The following is a 13,565-nucleotide window of genomic DNA, read 5'->3' on the forward strand; positions in this document are numbered from 1 at the left end:
AATTTCATCATACGGTGGCGTAGATAAATAAAGCTCGTCACCCTTCTGTCTGAGTGCCTTAAGTTGTGTTAAACCTTCAATATAAATGGCAGCGGTAAGGAAGGACATCCTGCTCATCATTACACTAAAGAAAACTATTGAAATCTATATACTCTATAATGCCAAATATACTGTACAGAGCAAATATGCATGCTCTAGAATACTAATTACAACTTAAAACAATACATAAAGGTTCATAGCGGGCCTATCAAGTTGTGGTCAGATGTCAGGTTGGCGGTTGCTTTAAGTGGGTGGCAGTGAGCAGGGAGGTTCTTCTGGGGGGTTCCACATCCTTCTCATACGCTGTTAATGAGCACCGGGTTCACAAACTGTGGGTTGATGAAAGAGAACCCTGCGAACTCGGCCTGGTCGATGTTGGCGATAACCAGCTCATCTGGCGGTGTGAGCTGCGGCTGAGTGCGAGTGAAGAACTTGTCAAAGTTCTCGGCTGCTTTGCCGCACTGTAGAAAAGAGAGACAGACGGAGAAAAAGTTCAGACATACGCTATACAAAACAATATAAAAGGGTGCAAGATGGCTGACAGAACAGGAAGAGTGAGCGTGACAATTCTGTCAAGGCAAGAGACATTTAGCAGAATTTGTTTTTTAATTTCTTGGAACTTTTCACAAATAAGCCCAAAGCACATCAGCAACCATCACCATTGTCATCACCATTCATATCACCATTCACATTACTAAATATAACCACACTGGGCTAGGCCACTAAACAATGTACATGGAAAATGTGTCTGAGTTCTCCCACATCCACCTGTTGACCAATTCGATTGCATCCTCACCTAAACATGAAGAGCATTTCACACCTGATCCCCCACTTTTGCCACTGCTATATGCAGTAAGAGGTTAACAACATCCGATCACATGCTCTACTTCTCATTCACCTGAATTGCAACGCACCCTTCTGAAAATCAAAGCAATATTGGCAAAGCAGTGGAACAGCAATGCAGTAGCCAACCAACAAGGTCCAGATTTGATTCTATGAATCAGGGCCTCCGCATTAAGGCCGGCTGTTTGCTCTGACCTCAAAACCTGCTGTGACGGCGCTCCTTTATCTCGGCTCAGATGTGATACGAACGTACTTTTGTGCATTTGACCCTCAAAACTAATCGTCTTACATGAGAATGAAAGGATTCCTTGTACAAAAAAGCTGTCGCATCAAGGTACAACAGGGTCATAAAAGGGTTAATCAGTATGTTCATAAGTTGGAGGCAAGATGTCTGTATTTAAAATGGGGTCTTCAAAGGTGTTTTCATGCTTGAGCGATGAGTGAAATTAAATCAAAGACTTGGAGACGGATCTTCTCACATGGTGGATGAAGGAGCACTTAAATTTGCACTTAATTTCTCAGAAAAAGGAAGGTCATTAGCATGCTAGGAGACAGGAGTGTGCATCTCATTTTGTGGATGTTGTGATATTCCCCGACTGCAAAAAATAACTAAAAAATCTGTTTAAAGGTGCCACACTGGTAAACTGACGGTCGCCACTCTGTACCGCTCTCATAGAGCGGTCAGGGCGGCGTCATCAGTGTGACCACTGTGTGACAGCAGTGCAGAGTGCGCCCCCTCAGGTAAACACTTTTGCTGTAGTTTGCAGTGATAGCCCCGTTAGCACCGTTAGCTGTGAGCCGTCGGCTTAGCATTCGCCGTGTAGAAAGCTGTTGAGAGGCAATACAAATGCTCCCAATCTTGTATTAAGCACCTATAAATAACAATATCAAAGGTGCCATTTATAATGAGTTAAGCATTATTAGGGACGTGGCACAGCTTCACACGGCACATCGGTTTTCCTCATTCTGGTGGCAGTTTTGTATTTTGTTGTCTCGCCCTAAAAAGAAGCGGCGTGGTACATACTGTTCCTGTGACGATTAGGTAACACATGGGTCATATGAGATTACTGGGATTTGCATTGCATTTCATATTTACTCAGCCCAAAGCAGAAGACCATATTTCAAGGCGAAGTCATCTGACATGCTATTTAAATTGCTTTACCAAGCGATGCACAAACTATCACATCCTGCTAAAAAATAACTACACCAATGTCTGTAATGTCAGCTTTTTGTCTAATAACCATTTCCAACATTTAGCTGTTTCATCTCCTTCCAAGCTGATGTCATTCACGGTGCAGTTTATTTTGTAGCATTGATTCTGAGTCTGCCACTCGAGGCTACCGGTTCCTCTCAGGATTATCTGCTCAGTGGTCTACTCTCCCTCTTTGCACTCACCTAACATTCTTTTAAAGGATCAGTGTGTATGATTTAGGTGGATATATTGGCAGAAATGGAATATAGGATTAATTAGTGTGTTTTCTTTCGTGTAAAGTCACCTGAAAATAAGAATTGTTGTGTTTTCAATATCTTATGACGAGCCGTTTGTATATACATACTGTATGTAGTCCTCCACCATGTTTCTACAGTAGCCCAGAAACGAACAAACCAAACACTGGCTCTAGATAGGGCCATTGGAGTCTTTGCGTAGGCCACCGTACTTCTGCTACACACCTTTAAAGAAACAGGATGAGGTCATGGCTCACACCTAGTAATAGTGCTGTACCTTAATCTTGCTGTGTGGCAACATATTTATAAAAAAAAACAGTCAGGCTGGCCTTCACACTCTTTCTTGTGAATCGAAAGCTTTAAGCATGAATACATGAATCCATCACTTAACACTTAACACATTTTAGAGACCGTAACACAGTGACATCAACATAAGAATGCCTCATTTCCTGTCATCTGGATGTGTTGTGCTCAATCAAGACTCTCCAACTAAAGGGCTACGACTGTCTGTCTAACCTACAAAGAGCATTAGAGAGGTAAAGTTTCTCTGTTGTTATTCTCGTTGTCATTAGGGAACGGCAGAGAAAATAGATTACTTGGTCTCCTCTGACATATTCTCCTGTCGTTACTGGGGAAGAAATGAGACGGCGGACAAGAAAAAGAGGGAGCAAGCAAGAAAGAGAGAGGCTGTACACAACATCCTAATCTATCCTCATCAGTTAGTCCACCTACACTGGGCTTAACTAGATGGATGCATGCATTTGCGCGTGCACACACACACACACACACACGATCATACACCCAAACACATACTTTACGCTAAGATCCAGAGCAGCACTTAATACGCTTCAACATTCCCTTGGGAGCTGCTCTGCAGCTGGCTGTAAGAATAACCGACTCTGTGAAGCCAAATGTCACTGGGCTTTAAAAGAAGGAAAGGGAGATGGCAACTATGGCTCCTTTGGCACTGTTGACACAACAAAAAACACTGGTGCATTTAACTCAAAGGGGTGTTGTGACTGCAAGGGCAATATTTCACCAAGCTTTACATCAGAGTCTCGGGTAATATAAATAAACAGCATGAGGCATTGAAGAGTAAGATACTGAATAAGCCGCTTTTAGTTTTGTGACGGTTGCATAACGCCCACAATCGAATATAAACGAGACCTGAAGGTTAATTAGTTTCCTATGTCAACCGTGACGGATTGTTGAATCTGGATATCCTTCTTTTGTAAAAAATTAATAAAATCTTGTCAAAGTAAGTTAGGTTATCAAATGGGAGGCTTATGCGTCTGATAAGACTGATGATGCTGTTCAACATTTTCCTGGCAAGATAGATTTATCGCAATTTAGCCAAGTAGAAGCAATTCTAACATTTCACCGCTATAAGTAAAACTCTCCTGGCTTCTGCTTCACCCATCATGTTTGATTCTTCAAAACAACCCTGCAGAGAGAAATCTCCAACATCGAAACATCTGTCCCTTTTCTGGATGACAAGTGCCATCACTTCTGACTGCGCACTGCCATCGGCCACTCTCTCAGAGTACACAGCAGCTGACTGACTGGCTCACACTGGTTTGGACCGAGTACCGGACCAGCATCCTCAGTGGGATGGATCCACACGGCTGTGCCACCAGAAACAGACACTACCACGGTAAAACTTCACAGATCCACAGTTTAAGACGATTTGAATATGAAGGACATCCTTTATAGATGTCATTACGCATCTTCTTTATTTTCCAATCCGTTTTCATGGTTGCTATATGACTTCACAACCAACTGTGCCCTGGCTTTGACCCTCTTGACTAACATGTGACTAATTGGCTTTGTCCACTGCTGCCCTACATTTAGAGACAAGACATGTAAGTGTGTGCATGTTTGTGTTTTATATAAGCATCTGTGTGTGTGTGTGTGTGTGTGTGTGTGTGTGTGTGTGTGTCTTGCATCAGTCTTTGTGTGTGTAAGAATGTCTGCCTGTGTTTGTCATTCAAACACATTGAGGTATAAAAAGGTACAGGCATTTCTTTTTCTATTATACTTTTTTTTTATTTTCATTGGTGAGGACACACAACACATGTCAGGTGATTTAATGGAAGTGACAACAGACTATAAACACATGGAGTGAATTAAAATGTTCTCCCATGACTATTGTCCCTGAAAGGTGGCATCCACTTTAAACCACTAGAGTGAATAGAAGGCAGGACACTTTGATTGTTTCCCACACAGCAGATACCTGATGGGTAATCGCTACCATCCTTCAACTGCTGCGTCTTTCCGTATACTTGTCTTCTTCTATCCATCAATGACCATCCGTCGCTCACGTTTTTCACTCAGACCTCGACAGACAACTGCCAGCACCAGGATGCGCCTTTTTGCATCACAACCCAGTTACTCAATGTGACTCCGGGCCTCCGCTCTCAAGCAATATATTCCGACCAGTGTTTAGAGCAAAGCATCAGTTGTTAATCTGAAAGAGTATTTAAAGTATAGTATATATATGAAAGTTAAATATTTGACAAACAAGCTTGATTTATTTGAGGTTTAGCATGTTGTGTTGACTGAATATTTGTTCGTGGAAGAGCTTCACATCACAGATACAGGACCTTGAATAGAGACTATTTTAGAAGAGCTGCTCTCAAAAGATAACTGAAGTTAAAAAAGGTTAGCTCAACAAGAAGAAAAGAAGAAAATGTTTTATTAGGAACCATGGTCATAACAATCTGTACTACTGCCTCTCATTTCCAGAAACATGCCCTTTTGGAGTCTCACATCTCCTGTTTCATATTGTGTGATTCAGCCAACCCTTGTGAGGTGAGACCAAAGCTATTATGAAATGATGATACATCTTCCCGTACACGGTGACATAGTGTCCTTCATGTGTTTTTGACCTACTTTCTCTCATCTTTAATCTCTCTCTCTCTCTTTCTATACACATGCAAGCCTCTGCACTCAAGCATATAAAAACACACTGAGCTACTAAGGAAGGTAAATGAGCGCCTACCTCCAATTAGAGTCTGTCTGTGTCTGTGTCTGTCTCTCTCTCTCTCTCCCTCCATTCCTCCCTCTCAAGACATTGGCATCAAAAGAGAACTGTTCTGATAATTTCCCGAACATCTTGCTTTGCTTTGATGAATTCTCATCTTGTCGTTAGAAGTTAAATGCTTATAGATGGGCATCAGTTACTTGAACTGAACATATATGTTATGAACCTTTAACAAACAAATATTCTTATTCTAAATGCAAGTAAGACATGTGGTAATTACGTAAGAACTTCAGTTCATTTTAGTTTATAAAAATGTTACCGCCTTATTTCACGATGTGCAGTGATTCACATACGGGGATTATAAACGATTACACTGGAACCTTGCACGACCCCCTGTGCTTTGGTTACGCAAGCCTTATTTTAAGTGAGAATATAAAGCAATTACAAATTGGGCCTTTCACACATGAACCCAAATGGAGCCAAACGCTACCTTTGTTGAGAAATTACTACAGATTCTAGAAATATGCGACAGAAAATATAAACTGTCAAGACTCCAACTGAGGAAATATTAAATAAAATTGAAAAATAAATACATGAACAAACTGAAAAGCACTCCCTTTTATGTCCTCTAAACTCTTCTAATTTTCTTACAGCTACAGTGAGTCACAACTGAACCATATTGTCATCATTTTCTGTATGTGTGTGGGGGTGTGTGTGTGTCCATGTATCCCATTAGGCACACGCATCCCTTGATTGGACAGTGTTTTAAGACCTCTGTGCAGTGACTAAGTCATCCCACTCTTTCTTTCCCTGGCTCCCTCCCTTCATCGACTGTTCCCATCTCTATCAATCTGCATGTTTCTAGTTGACCTACTTTCTCCATCCTTCTCTGCTGCATTCAGCCAAGAAGACGTTCGGCCATCCACAAGAGGGCGTGGCCATCGAGTGCGTCGTAATCGAGTAATTAGCCTGCTTTCATACCGACACTGCTCGCTGGACTTCTGCTCGCTTGTTTTGTTACCTGCATTATAGATGGCGGCACATTGACAACTATGAAAATAGATCAACAACAACTGGGCCTGCACTGACTCTCGCTCTACCACACACACTCCGCCCTTCGCGCTGTCGGAAACCCTGGCCCTAGAGATACAAGTGGTTTGAATGTCTCAGCTGGGTGCAGTCAGTGTATTGATTGCAATTCCACAGCTGTCACAAGCGGATGAAGTGAGATTGAGCGGGGATGGGAGAAAGGAAAAGAGGAGGAGTGGATTAGAGTAGCAGGGTTCGACCTGGTGAGGGATGAGAAGGGGTGCAAAAAAACATTTGGTGGTAATGGACTCAGAAACAGCGCCGTATTACATGGCATAGTGAGATGGAGCCGGATAGAGCCGGTCATGGTGGTAACAGAGAGCTTCAGCAGTGTTTTCTTACTCTCTCTCCACCCCACTCGTTTTCAACAAGACCCATGCAAGCATGCGCTTTGCAAAAGGACATGCACATTTGCATGCATCCACCTCCCTGCAACTTCAGCGTGGACACATAGACGAGCACAGAAGCCTTCTGCTCTCCCTCCGATATTGATTGCTCCCCCCCCACACACATATGCAGAAAATAGACGACGAGGCGTGCATGCAAGGAAATCTTCCTCCTCTGCTTTTCTCAATCTTTGTTAACCTTCACTTTCTTGAACCTTCCCACACACATACTTTTACCCACACATATACACACAAAGCACACTCAGCATTTCCAGGACACCCAGCACGTCCACTCAGCGGGAGACTACATGGACAAAGAGGTCAGGATTCACCTTATTAGAGGAACTGGAGCCCTTGAGGGTTGAAACAGAAGAGAACTACAATATTTAAACTGAATGTGTAAAGGACACACACACACACACACACACACACACACACACACACACACACACACACACACACACACACACACACACACACACAAGCTCTCTTTGTTTTTAAAGAAACACAGTCTAGATTAACTTTGCATTATTCTGTGCATGTATGTATGTATGTATGTGTGTATATATATATATATATATATATATATATATATATATATATATATATATATATATATATATATATATATATATATATATACACACACACACACACACATATATATATATATATACACATATATGTATATATATATATATATGTGTATATATATATGTGTATATATATATACACACACACACATATATACATACACACATTATATATATATGAAAGTGAATGATAAAAAAACACAGAGAAAGCATGTGTGCTCTACATGATCATGTGTAATATTAAGGGATTTCAAAACTACTCCTCACTGTGCAGCAAAATGTGAGCTATATGAGATATGCATTCATAAAACATGTGTGTTACATTAATTATGAATTCAGATGAGAGGTTTTGAAATTACGTATGGCCCATAGAACACATGGCATAAGGAGCCTACGCCTGCAGCTGTGTTTTCACTATACAAAAGAGGGTCATGTCAAGGCAGTATTATACTCCACATCAGTCTGACTTCCGTTTATGTTTCTTTCTATTTTCTATTTTTCTATTTTTTGAGCAAAATCCCCAATTTATTTATTTTTACGGCAGATTATATAATGTTTTTACAAAAAGCACATAATGCTGATGCAGTCCTGGTTTTGCTGTCGGTGTGGAATCACTTCAAACTCTGACTCGGAGTGGGTAGTGGACTACGCTAAAGGTATTACATCCTCCTTGTGTCTTACATTTTTTACATGCAGCCTGTCAGCGAATTTGAATGGAAATGTTACAAAAGACTGCAGTCGGGTTACATCAGCTATCTCGACACAATACGAATAATATCCTGTATAATACAGTCACGTTCATATGATGAGAACTACTGCAATAACATACTGCTGTAGGTCTGGTAATACGAGTGCCAACAACTCGTCTGTGACATATGTGCTGGGAAATGTGTGATGCGTGTGTGTTATTGCTCTGCAATAACGGTGGAATTATATTCTACTGTAGCCTCACAGAAGCCTCAGATAAACTACTGTACAGCAACCAGTTATTGGGGTGTACTGCCTCTTGACCCCATCACCCTGCACAGGATGATCCATTACAGCATAGAAAATGTATGAATGGATAGTTGTCATACATCAAAGGCAATGCTAAAGTCTAGCTAAATGTTAGTGTATGTAATTACAGTAAATAAAATGTTGATGAATCATCAAAAGCAAAGATACGTGAGACAATGTACAATACCACGTCCTAATATACACCAGTGTTCACAATTAAACACTGGTAGAAGTGGTCTTTTTCCTGTCTCCCTCATTGAATACTTTGCTCAGGCTGAGTGACTAAGCTCTGGCTAAATAAATAAAAAATATGATTCATTTATCACCACAAATTACAAAAGAGACATCTCCCCACATACCTCTATGCAGATACCTAGGCCTGGTGACTGATTCAAACTGCACTTTCACAGCTACAGAATTACAAAGTACAACCCTGAGACAAACCATCTGTGCTCTTTTGTCTTCTTTATCACTAGAAGTTTCACCCTTTATTACATTATAAGTAGATCTTCCGAGAATTATGAATGCAGACACACGTTTGACTAGACCAGGCAGGAGGCATGTTCTAGTTCACTGGGTTCAAAAGGTCCATGCCTAGTACTGTATATGACATTAGGGTTTGAAATATGCTCTCCTAACTGTGTTACATGTCCTCTCCTGAATCTAAACTGTCAACTCCAACTGGAAAAAAAAAAATGGTGCCGACTGCCTATCCCATGTGGGGTCAACATTGATTGTCTGAGCGGGGTTAGCCAGTTGTGGGCTGTAGACACACCTTAGACACCTTAGTGCACCTTTCTAGTTTCTGGGATTTGGTATTGGGTCGTCTGACATCGGTGGCTTGCGAAAAAGAAGGGATTTCAAACCACTCTCCTGACTCTGTCTGGTTTAGAATCTGTACTAACACAATACTTAAGTATGAGGATAGTGTGTGTGTGAATGTGGATGTGTGTCTGAATTGATTTCACTACAATAAATTGTGTTCATCAAAATCTCAAATTTAATGGAAATATTCCATGATATGCTTAAATATTCTAGATACTTGACCATTTTATGGCAAGTTTGAGAATATTAAAATAGGGATTTCGTGTAGTGATAAAGTCATTTTTAAGTACACTAAAGGAGATTGGATGAAACGTTGATGTAAACCTTGAGGAAAGTGATCAGACCCACCATCAATTGTAGCATGCATAGATAATATGTGTTTGTGTGTGTGTGTGTGTGTGTGTGTGTGTGTGTGTGTGTGTGTGTGTGTGTGTGTGTGTGTGTGTGTGTGTGTGTGTGTGTGTGTGTGTGTGTGTGTGTGTGTGTGTGTAGATAGATAGAATACTTTCAATCACTAAGAGATACAAAAAAAACACTAACTGTACTTCTAGACAGAAACAAGAGACGTTTAGACAAATCTGACTGAAGGCTGATGTACTGCTCAAGTAGGTAAACAAACAGTCAAGAACACATAATCATAATAAAGACGGGCATTACATGTCTTGCTATAACAGATTTGTCTTGCAGTGATGAGCACATCTAAACTTGTTTGTTTAGATGCATGCGGTTCAGAAAATGTTATTTGTCTTTTTTTTATCTGTATTGTGTTGATGCATTCAACTGAATTTCAAATGTTGTAGATATACAAGGCCATTGTAAAGAAAAGCATTTAACATTGTGTTGAATTTGAGTGAAGATTGTTTATTATTGTATGGCAGAATGTGAGGATGTTGAATGGCAAATATCCAGATATCCAATGGCACAAAACAAGAAGATTGTTGCTGTTCTTCTAGCACAAGCTTTCAGAGTTTCTAACACAATTAGATGATGAAGAAAAACACAGCCTCAGTAAATCCAAAGAGAGAACAAATGCACCAATAGACCAATGGCAATGAGGCAAAGGAATGGCAAAGGGTGCTAATGTGGTGAATGTTGCAAAGTGCAGTCACGTGTGCCGTGTGCAGCGATAGGCATTTGAATGTAGTCAGTACATCCAAATGCTAAACACATGCTAAATGAATTTCCTGAAAATCTGCTGAAACAAGTGAATTCATGTGTTTTTTTTATGCGATTAATACCTCTATATATTTCTTCCGACTGGCATTATGCTGCACTTTCCGCATATATATGAAAATACAGCTCAAAGTATCAACATTCCCTTTGTAACAGGACAAGTGTAACAATGAAGGGGGTCTTATACTAATGAAGGTTTAACTCACTTGAGAGGGGCTACCAATCATCTTGACCGTGGCTACAGTAACCATACCAAGCTGTATCACGCTTGAATAAGACTATGAAGCGTAAATGAAATTTCCGCATAGTACTTACCGATTTGGGCTTGAAGGGCGGCTGGATCTCCCGGTTCTGGAGGCGTTCCCAGTCGATGCGTCTGAAGAAGGCGTGTTCTCTGATGTCCCTCTCACCCTCAGCGCTGCAGCCCAGACGCTTGGATGGGTGTTTGGTCATCAGCTGCTCACAGTGAGGAAGACAATGGTCATGAAGGACATGAAGTTAGAACAAAGAACTGTTGAGTTGACATTCAGTGGAGCGTCATCTTACGGGCTGGAATGCATGATTCACATAGCTTTGCATAGGTTTCCACAACTTCAGAGAGGAAGTAAAAACAGCTTTTCTTCTTACTTCAATTTTGTAAGTAAGTTTCTCTTTCAGTCGTAGTCAGAGTCAAGAATATAGTATTCGGATATTAACATAAAAACAATGAACATCAGCGTTTGGATTTATATCTCCAAAGTGGTCAGTATGCATCAGGAAAAGCCTCCCTTTGTTTTCTCCCACTTCTTTGAACTGCTGCCACTACCAATTTGACAGTTTGCACTTTGTTCAAAGCAAAACAAGAAAATTAAAAAGGAAACATTGCAGACAACAAAATCTGTCCTTACTAAATTATGAAGGAGCCGACTGGTATTACTCAAACATAATTATCCAAACAATGTGTCCAACATTACAAGTGATTTAAATATTTGTTTATGAAGTTTACTGTTGGAAGCTATATTTTCTTGCATAAGTTGGTCTGGAGGAGGACACTATTTTAAATGCATTAAAGCATACTCATAAATGAAACATAATCACTGCTTGTTTTTCCTGAATGTATGGATGCAAATTCACCAGTTCTACTATTTACATAAATATTCTCACATTAACACTCCTGCATCAGTGCAGTTATTTGTTCTGGTTGAATTGCAAAGTAATGGAAGGAAGCCTTTGGAGATGGTCAGAGAGAATAGTGGGTTTCAGTATTGGAGCAAGGACAAAATGGCTTGTTTATGCACTGGACTGGGAGATGGAAATGGTTTTGTTTGGCCAAGCTAGTTTAAGTGTTTAAATAAGGCTCGTTCACATGCTCGTGTATCGTGTGTAGCGTATGTTTTTTTAAATGGTATGAGAAGATACATGCATACACCGATACACAAGCAATAATATAAACATCATTTTTGTTTTGTGATGACATCTTTTGCCATTTCTTTTGGGAGATACGTGTATTCATTTTCTTGCCTTCTTGCTTAGACGATTGATACCAATCTCAAGTACGTCCGGTAAATAAATACACACCAGACGACGCTCCATAGCCGCATCGCTGACATGACTGCATTGTTTTTGTTTTTTAAGCAACTTCGGGCAGGAGCTCAAAATCTCCTTCCTCTTTAGTAACTTTGTCAAATGCACAGAAGAAAATGTGGGAGTTAACGTCATACAAAATTCATGCTGTCAATCATTCTTGCCGCCTAGCTCTGCTATCATGCACTCTCTCTCTCTAAAGTGTACAAGAGCAGTTACAGACAAATGAAGTGAAAAAAAATGACTGCACTGCTAGGTTTCCTATTGTTTAACGTTTTTAAGGAAATATTATTTAAGAGATGCAAAAACATGAAATGACATGCTAAAATGGCTCAATGGCTTAAACTTGTTTCAGTGTCGAATATCTACTTGCAGGATTTTTGCAGGCTAGCATTCCTGCAGCAAGTCCCTTGGACATACAGGCCGCGGGCTGAGCCACATCTGAACTAGCAAAGTGCATCCAGCTGGCAGAGTACATCAGACGGCTGTTGACGAGGAAGAACAAGTCATTTGCAGCTTTCTATCCATTCACACGACTGTCAGTGGTTGTGAGAAAGCATCCCGCGGCAAACACGAGACTCTCGCCATTAAAATGACACACCTCACACACTGAAATGTCTTTGAAACGGACTGACTGCTGGCCTGCCACAATGTCAACTGACTGTGTCAATCAAACGCGTATTTTTAAACTTGAAATACTTTGCATAAGTGTAATAAATAATGGTTTCTTGAAAAAGAGTGCGCCGTTTCATGCGGAGCATTTCATCATTCTGTCTGCAGAAGTGTAAACTGTTGACACTCAAACCGCGGTGGCTCCACCACGGCGTGAACTGTCAGCGAAAGGCTTAGTTGCATGTGTTCACAAAGTGTGTGATGAACATGGAAGTTACACCCTGCTGTTTCTGCTGAGAACATCAAGAGGATGAGAGTGGTGAGGTAAAAGAGAAAGCAGATGGGGTCTCTAAGTCAGCAGGGAGTCTGGTCAGGTAAGACTGAGTGATTCAGTACATCAAGGCTTTCAAAACGCACACGCCGCCATCCTTTAGAACCCAATTAGTTAATCTACTGGGGCAAACCATCTGATGAGAGACAAACCACAGTTAGGCCAACAATAAATTCTTTAAAAACAGGAAACTTTTTTCCTTGTTAAATGTTTTGCCACAGAGCTCCAGATATTCATTCAATTCAATTAGTCAAGGGTGAAATGTTTCAAACCAAGGGTGAAATCTTCACTCAAAACACCATTTTGATGTGCGTCCATCTCACTCTAATTCTCTTCCAGTAATCATAATAAACTCCAACAGCATTCGAATGGGCGACCTTTAGGTAGCATCGCATTACTTAGATGAATGTGCATCTGCATCTGTGACCTATTTCAAATATAATGAACTGTACAGTATATACAGGCTGGCTAAAAATAGAGATATATGTCTGGATATTTGCACAACAAAACTCCATCAGCAACTCTACTTATGTTTGCATACAACAGATTGTGTCCTTTACATTACTCTTGTCACGACTACAATTATCCATGGCTGTATTGGCACCAGTCTTCTGTATAAACTCTGTTACTCTTCCTCCCTCTCCATCTCCCGCTCATCACTCTTATTTCTCTTGTTTATTTTTTCT

The 13,565-nt window shown here is 40.6% G+C and overlaps 1 protein-coding gene across 3 annotated transcripts in view; it reads right to left on the bottom strand.

Annotated features, from left to right (window-relative positions):
• Positions 1-335: 335 nt before the first annotated feature.
• Positions 336-13,565, bottom strand: part of prkcaa (protein kinase C, alpha, a) — a gene marked incomplete at both ends in the record, with an annotated part of 127,884 nt that continues 114,654 nt past the window's right edge. For all 3 annotated transcript variants that reach the window (XM_079220168.1, XM_079220166.1, XM_079220167.1), the window contains 2 exons: positions 336-500; positions 10,689-10,829. In XM_079220168.1, coding sequence (XP_079076294.1) covers positions 336-500; positions 10,689-10,829 — 306 coding nt within the window. The remainder of the gene's footprint in view (positions 501-10,688; positions 10,830-13,565) is intronic.

This window comes from Taurulus bubalis (genome assembly GCF_910589615.1).
Source record: "Taurulus bubalis genome assembly, chromosome: 6".
Classification (NCBI taxonomy): domain Eukaryota; kingdom Metazoa; phylum Chordata; class Actinopteri; order Perciformes; family Cottidae; genus Taurulus; species Taurulus bubalis.